At 43.5% G+C, this 16,220-nt stretch overlaps 1 protein-coding gene across 2 annotated transcripts in view; it reads right to left on the reverse strand.

Moving 5' to 3' along the window:
• Positions 1-1,224: 1,224 nt before the first annotated feature.
• OSTN (osteocrin) overlaps positions 1,225-16,220 on the reverse strand; it is a 61,451-nt gene continuing 46,455 nt past the window's right edge. For both annotated transcript variants that reach the window (XM_038146316.1, XM_038146317.1), the window contains 4 exons: positions 10,004-10,102; positions 6,979-7,196; positions 2,754-2,850; positions 1,225-2,449 (listed from right to left, as the gene is read on the reverse strand). In XM_038146316.1, the coding sequence (XP_038002244.1) occupies positions 2,766-2,850; positions 6,979-7,196; positions 10,004-10,102 (402 nt within the window). In that variant the 3' untranslated portion in view covers positions 1,225-2,449; positions 2,754-2,765. The remainder of the gene's footprint in view (positions 2,450-2,753; positions 2,851-6,978; positions 7,197-10,003; positions 10,103-16,220) is intronic.

Below are 16,220 nucleotides of genomic sequence, written 5' to 3' on the forward strand. Positions count from 1 at the left end.
GATTTTCAAGAGTGCTTCTTGAGCCACAGGAAGTCTCAGTGTGCTCAGTGATGGATGATGCAAAAGAACAGAAAGACTGTTGCTTTCTTCCAGGTAATCCACACAGTAGAGTGGAAGCAGGACTGAAGCTTCCAGCTCCCAGTTCTACCAACACCACCAGAGACCCCTCTGTCCTGCTTTGCTTTCACATTTCCCTTCAGGTGAAGGCCATTTGTGCACACAACTTTCAGCCTTTAAAACCCTGGTTTTTTTTTGGAAGCCCCAGCTAATATCTGCCAATTATTAAATACTTCTATGATCCAGCAGTGTCTTTGCAAAGCTGCTGTGTTTGCACTAGATTCCTCTGCTCTCAGTCTCCAAAAATGTGTCAGGCACTGACTCTGTCTGTGGTTCTTTTGACTGGCAGCTGTTTGAGTGGTCAGGTCACCACTTCCATAATCTGCCCATGTCCCATACATATGGCTGCCCTGCAAGCAGATTATCTGCAGCCTGTCTGGATGAGCTCAGTGCAGGAAGATAAATGCTCCCTAAACTGCACGGCAGGCTCAGGAAGGATGGTGGCAATGCACTGCAGAGGACTGCCTGGGACTGCATTTGCAGGCTTGCTTCTAGCACGGACTGAAACTCTTGAGTCAGTCATTACATGCACCCACTGAGCCCAGCTCTCAGATCCTTCACCTGCAAACTTAAAGGCAGAAAATTAGCAGCATGGCCATGAGAAAAGTAGGAAGCAAAAACCCAAGATCATCACATATGGACTTACAGGCCTTCTTTTTTAATCTGACTTTTGAGAACTTGGTCTGGAAAGTATCTGCAGTGCTTCACCTCACACACAAGCACAGACAGCTCACCCACCGAAGGGGGAATGATCTCCTAATTCAGCTGCAGTGCTCTGGCAGGTGGCAAAGGTAGGGACACCTCTTGATGTGAGTCACTGGTTTATGCTGCTGCTCTCAGCAGCAGCAGTCTCTATTAGAAATATCAATAAAAGTGAAGTTTCTTGCCATTTTTCTATGCCTGGGCCAGACTTGGTCTCTGGGCAGGGCTGTAGGCAAGGAGGAAAATGGAAAAGGCCCCTGGTATGTCTGAGCACATGAATTAAATGTTACCTGCCCTTCTGAGTGGGAGCCTCATCTCTCACCATGGCTGAACCAGGGCAGTTGTCCCAAAGTCCCAACTCTCACAACTTTTAAGTCTCATTGATTTCCCTAATTTTTTTTTTTATTTTTTTTTTGCTAGCTGATGGCCAGGTGCTTTGTGCCTCATACAAGATCAGGAAATTAACACTTGATTCCCATCTCCAGCATTGCCTCCTGCCTAACACAGGGTGTTCGGCAAGAATAACTTTTTTTTTTCCTTAATCCTGAATAATCCCTTTCTCAATGGATCTTCTTTTGCAATGCTAAAGATGATTTATACCCCAGACTAGCAATCCGAGGAATTTAGCTGATATGGACCAAAGTCCAAGAAGGAGGAGAATGTGAGGTTTAGAAAACATCAACTAGGAATCTGAGCATTGAGATGTCAGCAGAGAGCTCTTCTCAGCTGTATTTTTTAATCTGGAAAGAAGTGAAAAGGATGAAAGAGGATTTAAGAGAACCTGTTTTACTCTGAATTGAAGTGGAGAGGACATGTTTACATTTTACCAGAGTGAGAAATACTTGAACTTTTAGAGCTGGGTTCTGACTGTGCCCTGTGCACACATCAAGAGGCTAAAATAAGGCATTATGATGCAGATGGCCTTGGAAGTGGATGACCTCATATTTGGACACTATCCTATGTTATGCATAGGGAGGAGTGAAATGTATTCATCAACTAAAAGTCTCACTACATTTCAGGATCTGCCATAGGACGAAAACATGTCTAAATATGGTGTAGAGATAAGAGAGAGACTACTCAAAACATCAGGACAAATACTGAGGTCTTGTCACTGTTCTTATTCAGACTAACTCCTAGTGAAGGCAGAAAACATCTCCCAAACAGCAGCTCAAAATCATTCTAGCTTTGTCCCATAACTGCCATATCCTCCCTTCATCTACTGATCAGCTCCCCTCCAGAAAGAAATGTGCAAAGCAAACTCTCTGCTTTTCATGGACTGCTGTTGGCATCTCTAGAAGTTTTATTTTCAATCCAAAAAACCTCAGTCCTGCCTGGGATAATAAAATTCTGCAAGTTTAACAGAAAAATGCCATGCAATAAAAATATATACATATTCTCTGTTCCCTCCTACCAGTGACACTGTGCACAGCTGTGAGCATTCTGACCTGATGAACTGAACATGTTACTATTTGTAAATGCAATATTTGTAAAATGCAACTTGAAACAGATTTTGCAGGAGGTCAATTCCTTCAGTGCTGTATCATTAGGCAAAGACAAGACATGCTGTGAGGCAGCTTCCAAAACTCTGTAATGTTTCCAATACAGCATCACTCGTTCAGAATAGAAGCATCTGTAGGCAAAAAAAAAAAAAAAAAAAAAAAAAAAAAAAAAAAAAAAAAAGCAGTAAACATTACATTTTCCATGCAAGGCTTGGGCAAACACACTGTAAGGTAGAGTGGAGGAGATTACCATGTTAGGAATACTTGCTTGCTTGTAGAGAGGTACTCGGTGGGAAATTAGGGCATTCCATGTTACAAGAAGCCATCATTCCCTAAGCCACTCCTCCCGAGCCTGCTGACATGACTGAGTACCCCCAGCAGCAGAGAACACCTGGGTTCTCCAAGCCTGCCCACAGCTGGAGTGCTCTGGCTTACCTGCAGGAGCTGCTAAGCCCTGGTGTCACTGAGGTGGCTCACTCCAATCCGGTCCAGAGGAACTCCAAACCTTCTCTTAGGCAGCTCCAGCACTTTCCTGCGAGGAAAATGAGCAGAGAGGGAGGGGAACAAATGGGAAAAGACATCTGTGAATAATCAAGATGTTACCACATGTTTGATTCCTGCATTCATCCCACTAACACCTTATTGTTCAGATAGAACAGTGTGCAGGAACAGCCAAAGTTGTGAGCGTTTAAAAATAAGATGCTGCACTTGTCTTACAAAAGGCTGCAGTTGCAGCTGTTTTACAGGCTGGCTGAGCTTGATCCACCACCCCTATTTTTATTTGGCAGCAAACTAACTTCACAGGTTAACTGCTATTCATAAAAGCAAGGTGATGCCCTGCATTTATAAAGGGGAATTGTTTCCTGCACAGTATCACACACTGCAGGTGAGCCATTACCTGGCTCTTTGAAAGCTCCAGGGCCAGCTGAGGCTAAAATTAGCAAGGAGCTAGAAAGCATTGTGCAGTAATACAGCAGATGAGTCAGAGATACTCTGACAGGGTTTTTCTATAGGTTCTTTGGCAATGTAGTGTTCATCAAAATTGTATAGGAGCAGTCCTTTGATGAGATTGAAAATGGGAGGATTTTGGGGTTGATTTTTTTTCCTGTATATGGTAAATTTCCTGACAATTTGATGAATTAGGGCACAAGGAATGTGTGAAAGAATTTCTACACAGCAACATTTTTTTTGTAGTTCTTTTTATATAAAATAATAAGTTCTCCCATCTTAATTCAGCATTTTTGGAGCATTTTTTCCACCAGCAGAAGTTTTATTTTAATTAGTTGTGGAAATGGCAAGAATTCCAAAGATTCAGCTGAGAACAACCTCAACTTTTGCCCTCAGAAATACTTGTCAGTGAAATGCAAGTCCAAGAGAAGCCCTGGAAGATTAATTCTTTATCAGTCCTTGCTGAGGAACATAAATAAAAATAAATTTTGTTCTGTAAGTTGGCAACTGCACAGTAACAAGCAGGAGAGAATGCTGTGGTACACTCGAGTCTAACTTTGTGCCAGCACTGTTAAGCCTCACCCTGGGGCTTTGGGGCTGCGCACTCCCCACCCAGAGCCGTGCAGCCCTGGGGCTCGGTGAGCAGGCTCCTTCCCTCACACCTCTGGGGCACGGGCTGCAGTCCAGTGCCTCATTCCAGCACCCACAGCCCTGCTGGCTCTGTCCAGCTGCTTTCCACACGGGCTCAGGGATTGGGAATTGGTGGCGTGTCCCACGTGAGGGGAGCACACATCAGTGCTGGAGCAGTTAGAGAACATCACAAAGGAAGGGAGCCTTTTGTTTGGCCTGTGCCTTCCTCAGGTATCCAGCACTGCTGCCCCAGGCCCTAGGGAAAGCAAAGGGAAGGAAAGCCAGGATGTGAGCTCAGCCTGTCACCTCGAGGGAAGCGCTGCTTTCCCCGCAGGTGGGAAGGCACAGGTGGGACACTCAGGCTGTCAGAGCCATCCTGAGCCTGCCTGGAGAGAAGGGGAGTTAACTGCCTGGAGTGGAAGTGGATGGCAAAGGTGGGACAGGACGGGGTGGTGTTTCTGCCCGGTGAGCTGTACCAGTGCCATGCTCGGTGCTCAGAGCAGGGCTGAGGAGTTGTACCAGCATCCAGAGCAGGGATGAGGAGCTGTACCAGTGCTCAGAGCAGGGCAGAGGAGCTGTAGCAGCATCCAGAGCAGGGATGAGGAGCTGTAGCAGCATCCAGAGCAGGGATGAGGAGCTGTAGCAGCATCCAGAGCAGGGCTGAGGAGCTGTACCAGTGCTCAGAGCAGGGCAGAGGAGCTGTACCAGCATCCAGAGCAGGGATGAGGAGCTGTACCAGCATCCAGAGCAGGGATGAGGAGCTGTAGCAGCATCCAGAGCAGGGATGAGGAGCTGTACCAGTGCTCAGAGCAGGGCAGAGGAGCTGTACCAGTGCTCAGAGCAGGGATGAGGAGCTGTACCAGCATCCAGAGCAGGGCAGAGGAGCTGTACCAGTGCTCAGAGCAGGGCAGAGGAGCTGTACCAGTGCTCAGAGCAGGGATGAGGAGCTGTACCAGTGCTCAGAGCAGGGCTGAGGAGCTGTACCAGTGCTCAGAGCAGGGCTGAGGAGCTGTACCAGTGCTCAGAGCAGGGCAGAGGAGCTGTACCAGTGCTCAGAGCAGGGCTGAGGAGCGGTGCCGTGCAGCAGCAGCGCAGCCATCGTCCCCTCTTGCGGCCGCCCCGCGCCACGGCAGCCCCGCCACCCTCCGCTCCGCAGGGTCCCCGTGCCGTCGCGTACGAGGGACAAAGTGGCTTTTTCTACTTGAAACAGCCTCGCCTAGGATTCCCGCAGGTTCTTTCTCTCTGTCTGCCTGTGGATCTTTCTCCTGCCTCCTGCACGCTTTCCCCTTGCTTTTCGAAACGCTACAAACCGATGTTGATGCCAGACCAGGATCTGGGCTCTCCTGTCATCGGAGGGTGGCAGGACAAGCTGTGAAGTGGACTAACATTTGATCCGCTCTTTTCCAAAAGCTTCTGCTTTGTGCCAGGCACTGCACGCACTGCATTGATGCGGGTAGCTCAGTCTGTTTACCAGCTCTCACAAATCAGTTTCCCGGTCTCTAAAGGTGGCCAGCACAGCTGGTACAGGAATGAGCTGATATCTGCTGGCTGAGCCACTGTGACAGAGTGCTCAGTCCTCGGATGACTCCTCCAACTGCAGCAGCCTCTGCCTGTTTCTATCTGAAGGTACTTTTCTGTCAAAAGCCTCATTACTCTTTCATAGCGCCCGTCTGCTCTGTGGTCCATGCTGGTGGTGTCAGACTATCACTGCAGTGATCCAAGCAGCTCGGGTGGTTCTAATAAATGGATCAACCCCAAACTTAAAAGATAAACAGCTCCCCCAAAGTGATAATCCCAACTCAAAGCTGCAAACTGCTGACGCTGCTGGGAAAGGGGGAATTTTGTGCAGTGTGTCACTTACTTTCATGAGCTCTTTATTCAGAGACAAACTGGTTTTCACCACTATTTCCCTTTTTGGTTTTTGTTTGTTTGCTTTTTGCTGTTGTTTTGGGGAATTTTTTGTTTGTTTCTTTGTTTAGTTTCTCCCTTGTACTGCATATAGAATGAAAGATTTCTATCAAAAAAAAAAGGAGAAAATTTGGGACTACTGTATACCTTTGCAAAAAATTAGAGCTTCACAAATTACCTTTTTTTTCTTTGCCTGGAAAGGAAAAACATGCTAAAAAGCAAATGAAGAGTGAGCTGATTTTGACATCTTGAAGAGGCAGACAGAACAGAATAATTCTACTTAAGGTTTTAAGAATTTTGTATTTTATCACTTTTGGCTGCAGCCAAACAGTCCTAGTGGCAGACTGGGTGGATAAATGGAAAAACAACAAGAAAATATTGCAAAACTTTGTTTGAAAAAAGTACTTGTAATATTGACTGGCTCTCATGAATACTTTCCATTTCCAGATTAAGCTTTAAGCATGTTATTAAATACTTTGTGGCATTAGGGATTCCATCCAAGAGAAGACAGTTACCAGAAGAGCAGAACAAGACAGGCAAGCTCTCTCAGATACAGGAACAGCCCCTAAAGCTGTGCCCCAAACTCGCTGTCTCTGCCCAGCCACATCGAGCATCATTCATTGCTTAGCCCTGTAATAAACAAGTTTATCTTCAAACACACATTGCTGCATTGTTTAAACCCTGACTTATCCAAAGCTAATGGAGGTCTTGAAGCTCATTCCACTGTCTGCCTGCCCATTGCCATGATGTGTCCTTCATCCTTCTGTTCAAAACCTCCACTCCACCACACCTTCTTTCCATCCCAGTCTCAGGAGCACCCAGCCCTGCCCCTCTGCTTGTGAACCTCAGGCACCTTTCTTGCTTTAGCACAGCTCGTGATCAGAAATGTAGCTTTAAACTGAGTGTTAGCTCGCACCAGTGGAAAGAAGTGCACTGGAAAATCACACGTGCTGGAAGGTTGTCTGGTAGCTGTGCAGCACTGCAGGGATGAATGAGCTAGTGCATGTACTGTACATCACAGCTGAAGGCTGACACACTGTTTGAAAGGTTTCTGATCAGAAACACCTCACAACTGACCGGCAAACCTGCTGGAGGCTGAAGCTAACCCATCAGTGTCCAGGGCACCTAGCAACAGCCTTCCTCCAACTTTATCACTGGGCATTTAAGAGTTTACCTCTGTTTGCCTTTTGCATCCACAGAGGATGAGGAAATTCTGTCAATGGGGGAGCCAAATCCTGGGAAGCTTCTTTTCTTCTTGGTCTCAGTCACCTCGTTCTCCAGAGACACCAAGTCATCAAGAAGGAACAGTTTGGCTGCCAGGTTGGTGGCTGACTTCCCTTCACTGGCAGTGGGATGGTCTCCCACACCCAGAGCAGCAGAAGGCTCCAGAGGCTGCAGAAGAAAGCAGTAAAATTTCAGTTTGCTGGCTGCTCAAGTCCCAGGAAAAAAAAAAAAAAATTCAACCAGTGTCATAGGAGCAGTCCTGTAAATACAGAACTGCCAGGACACTGAAATTGGGAGAATGTTTTACAACAAAGTTCTTCTCTGGAATGTGGCCTGTTTTCATCAACAGGATTTTGCTGTCAAAGTCTGGATTTTTAATTATTTTTTTTTATAGAACTGAACTTGCTTTCATTATTTTTGCAAGAAATATTAAAATTTGTTACTTCACAAGGCCTATTTCTGCAGGCCATCCCACTATCCCTATCGGCACTGTGATTAGTATCATTTATAGCATGAGCTGAGTAATTTAATCCCTCTGAAAAATGCAATCACCATTGCCCAACTCCAATATTCATTCTGATAGTTTTCAGGAAACTGATTTTTGTTTTTTAAATGAATGCTAATAAGTAGTAATGAAAACTTCTACAGAAGTTTCCATCCATATCTAAAAAATTAATTAATTGTTATGCAAAAAATGCACCAAAAAAAGCTTGCTCAGCCCTGGCATCCAAAGAAATTACGCAGTAACACTACATGGGGAGGAGGAAAGGAAAGAAAATGCTCTTGAATTGACATAGCAGTTTGAACATTAATTACAACATTAGGCTTAACACCATTTCAAAACCAAACTTTGCTATAAGAACAGCTGAGAATACTGGGGTCTATCAAGAAAGAAATGAAACAAATCAAAGTGAAATAGTTGCTTTGCCTGTGCCAGAAAAACACAGGGCAGCAGTTAGTCTACAAAAGCAAGCTCAGATCATTGTCTCTTTGAATGAGATGCACCTTCTTGTTCACTTGATCTTCACAGAATTAGAGAGAAACATTACAGCTTACAGCATCAAACAGGTTTTATTCTCTTTAGAAGCACACTGCTGTTGTTATTCTTGCATGGTGGGTTTAGTACACGTGTGAAGGAAGGCAGCACATGGATGATGCAATCTCCACGTCTACTCCAGCTGTGGTGGGGATGTTCCCCACGGCTGATGGGTGGCAGACAGTGATGGAGTGCATAAAACTGTGACCTTCATATGAGGAGGAGCACAGGACCACAATGACCACACCAATGGTGTAGCACTGTTGAAACCTTTATAAAGGATCTCACATTGACCCCTGTCTGGTTTTTGTAAGCCTCAAGTCCACGGAACAGTCCTTTCTGTTCTCTTTTAAGGTTTTAAAACTTTCATAGAGGTTTGCAACTGAATGATGCCTTCAAAAAAGACTGAACCCTTCCTACTAGTTAGTGAGGATAAATAACCCTTCAACAACAGTTGAAACTAGAAGGGCAAAAAGAGCCTCTGCTCTTGAATACCTTGCAACTCCACTTACTTTGTCTTCAGAAGTTATAATGGATTTGTAAGAAGTAAAGTGACAGCTAAAAATGATAATCAGAAGTAGAAAACAGTTTCCTTCTGGTAAACCACTGAACAAAGTACAATTTCACAGATAAACAGAGATGAGAGTGGGTGTAGGTGATACAGTGGAGGGTTTGCAAACTTAGGAACAGCAATGAAATGAATAAAATCCAGTAATTTTTTCCTCAAGAGAAAGAGCTTCCCAGTCTACCCCGTGAAGTCACAGATGGTGAATTTAAAATAAAGAGTTACTTTTTAAACACAGCACACAGATGGAGGGAATGCACTGGCAAAGAATGTCATGGACACTGAGATTTTAAACTGGTTCAAAGACAGATTCTGGCCCATCAGCAGCTAAATCATGCCCTGGTCCAGTGCAGGTCTCTAGCTCTAGAAGTCTGCAAAGATGTTCTATTCTTGTATTATTTTCACAAAAATCTATCACTGATGGAGGCAGGATACCAGGTGTGTGTGGCACCAGAACAGCAGCTGCTGCAGCACTTCTGGAGAATCAGGTCATGATTATGTGAAGACAGAGAGCAAGGTAGAGGGATCCATCAGTATTCTTCAGTAGTTATCTCATGTTTAAGTTGATATTAAAACCTGTGTAAAAACTCTAGAGGTAAACAGTGCTACTTTGAGTTAACTTTTAGATACTTGACTTTTTTTTTTTTTTTTTTTTTTTTTTTTTTTTTTTTTTTTTTTTTTATGGCATGAAACCATTACATAAATACCTTTTTTTGCCAAATCTGCCTTATGTCAAGATGACACAAAAATAGGGAATGCAGTAGAAGTATTTTCAGGTGCAACCCCTACAACCCTACATATCATCCTGGGTGAAACATGAGACAACTCATCCATTTCCTCTGCTGCTCTCCTTTGCAAGCTTAGGCAAGTGACTTTGCTCCCTCCCCCTCCTGGTCTAGTCCATCTCCTTTAATTTGTAATTTTTGCAGGTGATCTTCTGCTAGGGATCTCCTTATGGCTTCTGAAAGCTTCAGCTTTCTCATGCTATTATTTGTCTGTAAGAAGAGGAATTAAACTTTCCCTTCAGTGTTAGAGAAGTTTGCTTTCCCCCCTTCCATCACCTCCTTCCCCTCTTCAGGAAGTTCTCTGTCCACTGGACAATGTTTTAACACACAGGAAATCCCCAGGTGTTTGGAGAGGCTGTGAGAATTTGGGTGAGGCCTCATTCAGTCTGTTCCCCTAGAGCCATGCAATTTGCATCATCTCAAAATTTGCGTCTCTCTCTTCTTGAGACTCCTCCTTGGTCCTTACAGAGTCAATACTGATCCCACACCTTCCAACAGCGTTTGGATACTCCAGTGTCCTCCTCACTCTGTGGCTAAGAATGCCCAAGGAAGAGCAGTTATGTGACAACCACCAGAAACCTTCACCCACCTCTGGAGCTGCCTGTGCAAGGAGCACAGAGCTGGAGTTCCACCACAGCAGGGCAATCACAAGGGCCAAATGCACCACCACAAGCTGGAACTGCAGCATCTGCAAAGGAGAACAATCTGTAAATTACTCCACAGCTGCATCCCCCGAGGAATCCTGCTCCACAGGTCTTAAAAAGTAAAAACAAAGGGAGACTCTCCCCAAGGCTGTAAATAAGTTTTACCTGTCAGAGTCACTGCATAAAGGTAATGCCAGCTGAATGCTCTTCACCCTTGCATGCAGAATCAGCTCCCTCCTCTGCTCCCTCCCACACAGCCCTGCCAATCTTTGATTCCCTTCTGCACAGTGGTGCAATCCCTGCAGCAGCGGCAGTGAGGAATGCAAACCTGCCTTAAAACCAGACAAACTGCATGCTCACTAGCAAGCAGGGAGCCTTTGGCTTGTAGCCCAGGCTGCCCCCAACCTCCCCCCCTGCTGGAGAGGTGCTCAAAGTTGTGACAGAAGTCATATACCTCTCCAGCAGTATTTTGAAGGCAAGGCTGAGTTTTGCTAGCTCCCAACATGATTTAGGGGAGCCACAACCACCACTGGCACCCTGCAATAAAATTATTCACAACTAGCTTGCAGAGGGATGTGTTGCTGAGACTGGTGGTGGTCTGGCCATGAATCACAGCTGCAGAACTGCAGATGCCCACCGAGCCTTTAAATAATGCAGGGAGTTTTGGGAGGCTCAGGATGGGGAAGGTGCTTGGTTACCTCTGGGTATGGGTTGGGCCTACATTATTTAAGTCCTTGTTTGGATCCAGATCTTAAAACCTGATGTGCCTTCAATTCCCCAGGTGGGAGTGTTTCAGATGATGTTAGGAAGAGCTGGGCTGGGGCCTTTGCCAAAGGCATCTGCTGATTTGCTGATTTCTCTGTCTCCAGGCCCTGCCCCAGAGGATAATTCAAGTCTGATTCTGCCATTCTTTGCTGAGTCTCCACTTGGTAAAAGCAGAAACACAAAGAGTGTATGAATATGCATATATAGAATATACAATTATTGTTACTATTGCCCATAGGGGATGAGCACTTAGGAAGAAAGCTGCTGGTTACTCTGCAGGGGTGAGGCAGACAGTTCACTGGAATCAAAGGACAAAGTCAAAGCACTAAGCCATCTGGTACCACTGTCTCAGCCCCACTGCAACAGCCATTGCTTGACATACACACAGAGGCCTGCCTGGGTGTTTTTAAAGTTGGAACGCTCTACAATGTATATTTTTGTATGTGGGTGTGCATTGAAATTTGAAGTAGCAGTCTACTACCTTCACAGATAACCACATCCTGATTATTTGGATACAGAGATGTAAAAATAAAGGGCAAGGTTAAAAACATATGTTTATTATGGTTTAAGATCTGTGCTGGTATTCATTCAAGCCAAAGACTAAAGAGCTAAAAATAGCAACTGGTACACTAATGAAAATAAACAGTAAAGCACCTGCAACACTGAAGGCATTTGATTAACTGGTCAGAACTCCACGCCAGTGAAATTAGAAGCAGAGGAAATTTTAAGGACTTAAAGCTTGGCTCTACTTCCCAAAGAAATAAGCAGCTAAAGAGCTGGTGTCACTGACTGAAGAGGGAGAAAAACTTGAGTCCAGTAAGACCCTGTTGTACTGATTTTCATGCAGCAATGGGACCAAGGCAGGAGAAAAAGGCAGGGTTATTGTAGTGGAACAGTTAGGCTTTAGAAAAGCAATTGCAAAACTAATAATGCAGTGAGGATTATGTAAATACAATTAAAATCACACTTTCTTCTGCCAGTCTGGGACTTAGTTTTACCACCTTCAGCCATGTCATAGTACCTTAGTTATTAAAAGAAGTTATTGGTATTTCTCCTTGAGCTTATTTGCTGCAATTAGCCAAGCAGAGCCCTCTGGCCAAAAAGGGGTTTTACCAGCCACACACTGGCTATTGCTTCACCCCATCCATGTTTTACCTTGACACATTCCAAGAGAGGCTTTAAGAGAGGCTGGACAGTATTTGTTTCTGAAGGAGACTAAGCAAAGCTCTGATAAGCTTTTCAAGATGCACCCTTAATTGAATTTGAAATTGATTGTATTGAAATTGCATCCTTCCAGAAAATTCTTCGCCACCAACTTCACAGAGCTAGGTCAAGGGATTGGTGTATAATTCCATGTCTGTAGTATCTCAGGGTCTTGTGTTATCTGACAAAAAATATGGCTTTCCCTTCTCTAAATGTAATTGCAAGTCTGAAATTCAGACATATTTATGTGTCTTAGTGGTACTTTAGCTTGAAATGTGTCAAAACTAAAATTGCTTATATAATTAGGTATCTTTGTTGCAGGTCCAATTAAAATAAAATTAAAGATAAAAGAAAGAACAGTATTTTACCTTATCAAAGCAGGATAAACATACAAAACTTTTACTTAGGAACCGGTGCAGAGCCATTTTCCAAGAAAATATCACAAGAAAGCAAAACGCTTTACTGAACAGAAACTGTTAAGTCTCCAACATCAAACCAAAGAACTTAAAAGATGTTTTTCTTACAGACAAAAAAACAAAACCCAAAATGACATCCTGAAGATAAGTGGGCTGAACAAACCTCAGACAGAATGCAATTCATCACCAAGCTCCAAACCCATTGCCTGTCAAAAATGGTAACAGCCATCATTGTTCTTACCCATTTGAACCACGATATTTCACATTACTCTGGAGATTACTCTGCAAGCATAAATCACAAGGGACTTATTTTTCTTACCGGCCTGTTAGCAAGAGAACCGAGGCAAGACATCATGCCTTGCTCTGCAATCCTTCACTGCAGCTGCCAGTCTGTCCTGATGGCTGTGCCCTGCTCGTGGCTGTGACACCAGCACGGGACACGCCCAAGCCACCTGCAAACGAGGACCTTGCTCTTGCAGTGAGCTCCTTGTGGCCAAGCCTAGAGGTTTTGCCTGGAAGCCACCAAAATTACCTGATGCAGAGCCAAGGCTTGGCTGTCCCACAGGCATTGGGAAGATCCTGGCAGTGCCTCTTTGGCCTCCAGAGCTCCTCTTACAACACTGGGACAGCACTGGGAAGCCTTCATCACCTGCTAGCCAGGAAGGTCTCTGGGTCTGTGCAGATTCCAGCCAGCTGGGGGAAATCAGGCCTGCAAACCTGTTACTGAGCTATTTTGTTACTGCTCCAGCACCACAAAATAGAATATTAACTGCTGCTACTGATCTTAATTGAATTGATTAATTGAATTGAGTACTCACACTTGTTATGCTTGCATTGCAAACCCAATAGGAATATACCTTGGCCCAAAAAAGGATGATGGATGATTATCTTACCAAAAGAACAACTTAAAAATGGCTTGTGTGAAGCTCTAAGAAGTCTGCTCCTGCTGGAACAAATTTTCCTTACTTTTGAAAGTTGTAAAAGGTATCCTCTGATCATATATATCACCACAAAGCCAAAAATACTGCCCCTACCACCAATCCTAGGGATTTCAGAGCTGCTGAAGGATCCTGTGTGTCTCAGGTGCAATCTTGTCAAGGAAAAAGGATACAAATCAAAACAATCTCACCCTCAGAAAAAAAAAAGCAGATCTCAAAAATAGGTTAGAGTGGTGTTTCTGTTGTCATCCCACAGACAGGATATGGAGCATTTCTCACATATTGCTTTCTAAAAGATACTGAAGCCACACATTGAAACATGGGGCTTTAGTGACAAAATGAAATGTATGCTGCCAGTGTCAGGCTCTTTATGTTATTAATAATGTGTTTTCTGGAGTGGGTGTAGATTTTTAAACAATGCCATACATTTTGTTATACACGGTACAGACACTGTCAACTTCTACAATGTGTTTTTCCTTCTATTTTCAGTTTCATTACTGTATAGATATATAGAGGCAGGTAGGTTTCATCTAGTGGAATCAGAGAGAACTTGAAATTGATAGACCATGCAAGAGGCTTATGATTAATTATTTTGAGATAACTAGGCATTTTTGTGTTCCAAAAGAATCTTTTTGTCAGACAGTATTTCAAGGCCAAGCATGCTCCACTTCCTGAAAATGAAGTTCCTTCAAGGTTTCTCAAGGTAGTCAAGATTTGTTGATTGATTTCTAAAGCCTTCATTTCAATAACTGCATTCCCTGTACCATGATTTCTGGTGTTCAGTCCTGACATGTTCTCATATCACCACGTTAGTCACCTTTACCTGTTTGATAGCTGTGCTTTGGCTCAGAAGTTGCTCGAGCACACAGCTGTTCCTACCACTTGTTCTCAGATAAAACAGAGTTTTATGCCATGGTTTCAGTCATGGTTTAGCTGTTTAGAGCTCACCTGGACCCTGCCCACACAGGACATAACATCTGTGGGAGCAGCACTCGCATCGTGTGAAGAAAGGATGGGAAGGTGACCCTCTGATTCCCATGAGGAGTTCAAGAAGTGCATAAATGAGCACAGCCCTGCCAGGGCACCTTGGCTGAACAGACACAAGCATGATTCAGGAACAAATTAACCGACAGAGGTGGGCAAACACTTGTGAAAAGACTAGTCAGTCATGGTTCTCATCTCTTCCTTTGAAAACAGGGCATGAAACCAAGCGGCCATGCCAAACAAATGAGGACAGTTTTCTTTAGAATGGGCAGGAAGGACACAGGTTGGACATCCTGCAAAGCTGGCTACACATTTACACTATTACACTGTGTAATAAATCCATTTTTAACAACAGAGTTCAAAAATTAAAAGCCCCAAACTCACATATATACTATCAAAGTAGGAGACCATGAAGCAACAAACAAACAGAAGTGGTGAAGCCCATCTAGAAGGGGCTTACTAAAAAACAAGGGTGCTATGAAGTGCAAAAAATATCTCTTAGTGGGAAAAACCTATCTGCACTTTTTCTCAAAAGATAATTGAGTGAGCTGCAGTATTCCTGGTATGTACAAAGGAATACAAAACATTATTAGACTATTCTTCATTGCCAACAAACTCTCAACCCCACACTGTTTATATATGTACTGATAAAACATGCCAACTTTTCTTAACATTTCCAACCATTTGACATTCAGCTTGCTTGCTTTCTTATTTTCCACAGGAGCCAAAAATTTTTCATTGTTAGAGTGCCATCTTCAGAATTTGAAGCAAAAATAATAAATCTTTCCATCAAGAACAATCAAGAAATAGATTGTGGGTTTCTATATAAGAATTTTTTTTTTCCTAACAGCATTGAAGTGATAAGTGGAAGATCTTCACATCAGGTATAAAGAGTATATTAGCAAAATATGTTATCAATAGAAAAACAGACCACTTAAACTATAATAAAAATATCCCTCAAGATAAGCTTTTAAGAGACTAGAATGGCATTGGAATTTCTTAACAAGATTCAAACACTGATACTGATTTACTCGAAAAACACTTAAACATTCTGATCAGGGGTATTACTTGAAGAAGAAAAGTCTTGGGGGAGATGCATGGCAAATGTAAATTAGAGAGTAACCCGTCTCTCTGAGTTAAGTAAGAAGAGAAGGAAAGCTGCAAGCACTTGCAATCTTTGTCAGAGTCTAACAACAACAACTGTCATGTGTTTTAATTGGCTAGTCAAGAAGCCCAGAAAGGCGTTTGTCATTCATTCAAAAAATGAAAACAAAGTCCTAATCTGCTGAACTCAGATTGGCAGGTATTTATATAAAATGAAGACTGTCTGGTCCAGTCAGACATATTTTGCAGTTTTCCCATCATTTACACCATAGATTGCTTGGTTTGAGCTGGGGGTTTTTTCCTGTTGTTCCTCATAATGTTCAAAGTATTTTACAGGAAAAGTAGGTTGGGCTGCATTTTGAATACAGGTGAGCAGAGACAGATAAATGCAATAATAAGTTTCTTGAGTTAAGCAGTGGGCAGAGGCACAAAATGTCCTCTGAGCTCCTCAGGTTTCAGCTCTGCACTCCCCACGAGAGAACAATCATTGCAAATTGAAAGACCAAGTAAGGAAAGCTAAGGGCACTGCATGCTAGTGCTTCAAAAATCAGTGGATTCTGAACTTTATTGTAGCCTCTGGACATCTAAACCAAACGTTATTTGCATGTATTTACTTGTACAACTTCAGTGTGGGAGGAAAAAAAACAGTGAAATAGTTTTGAACTCAGAATGGAGAAATTACAATGACTATCACAGAATCAGAGCCTGCCTTCAGTTACAGGGTACAAAACTGAACTAGCCAGATCACTGGA

Source organism: Motacilla alba, chromosome 9 (genome assembly GCF_015832195.1).
Source record: "Motacilla alba alba isolate MOTALB_02 chromosome 9, Motacilla_alba_V1.0_pri, whole genome shotgun sequence".
NCBI classification, from domain to species: Eukaryota; Metazoa; Chordata; class Aves; order Passeriformes; family Motacillidae; genus Motacilla; species Motacilla alba.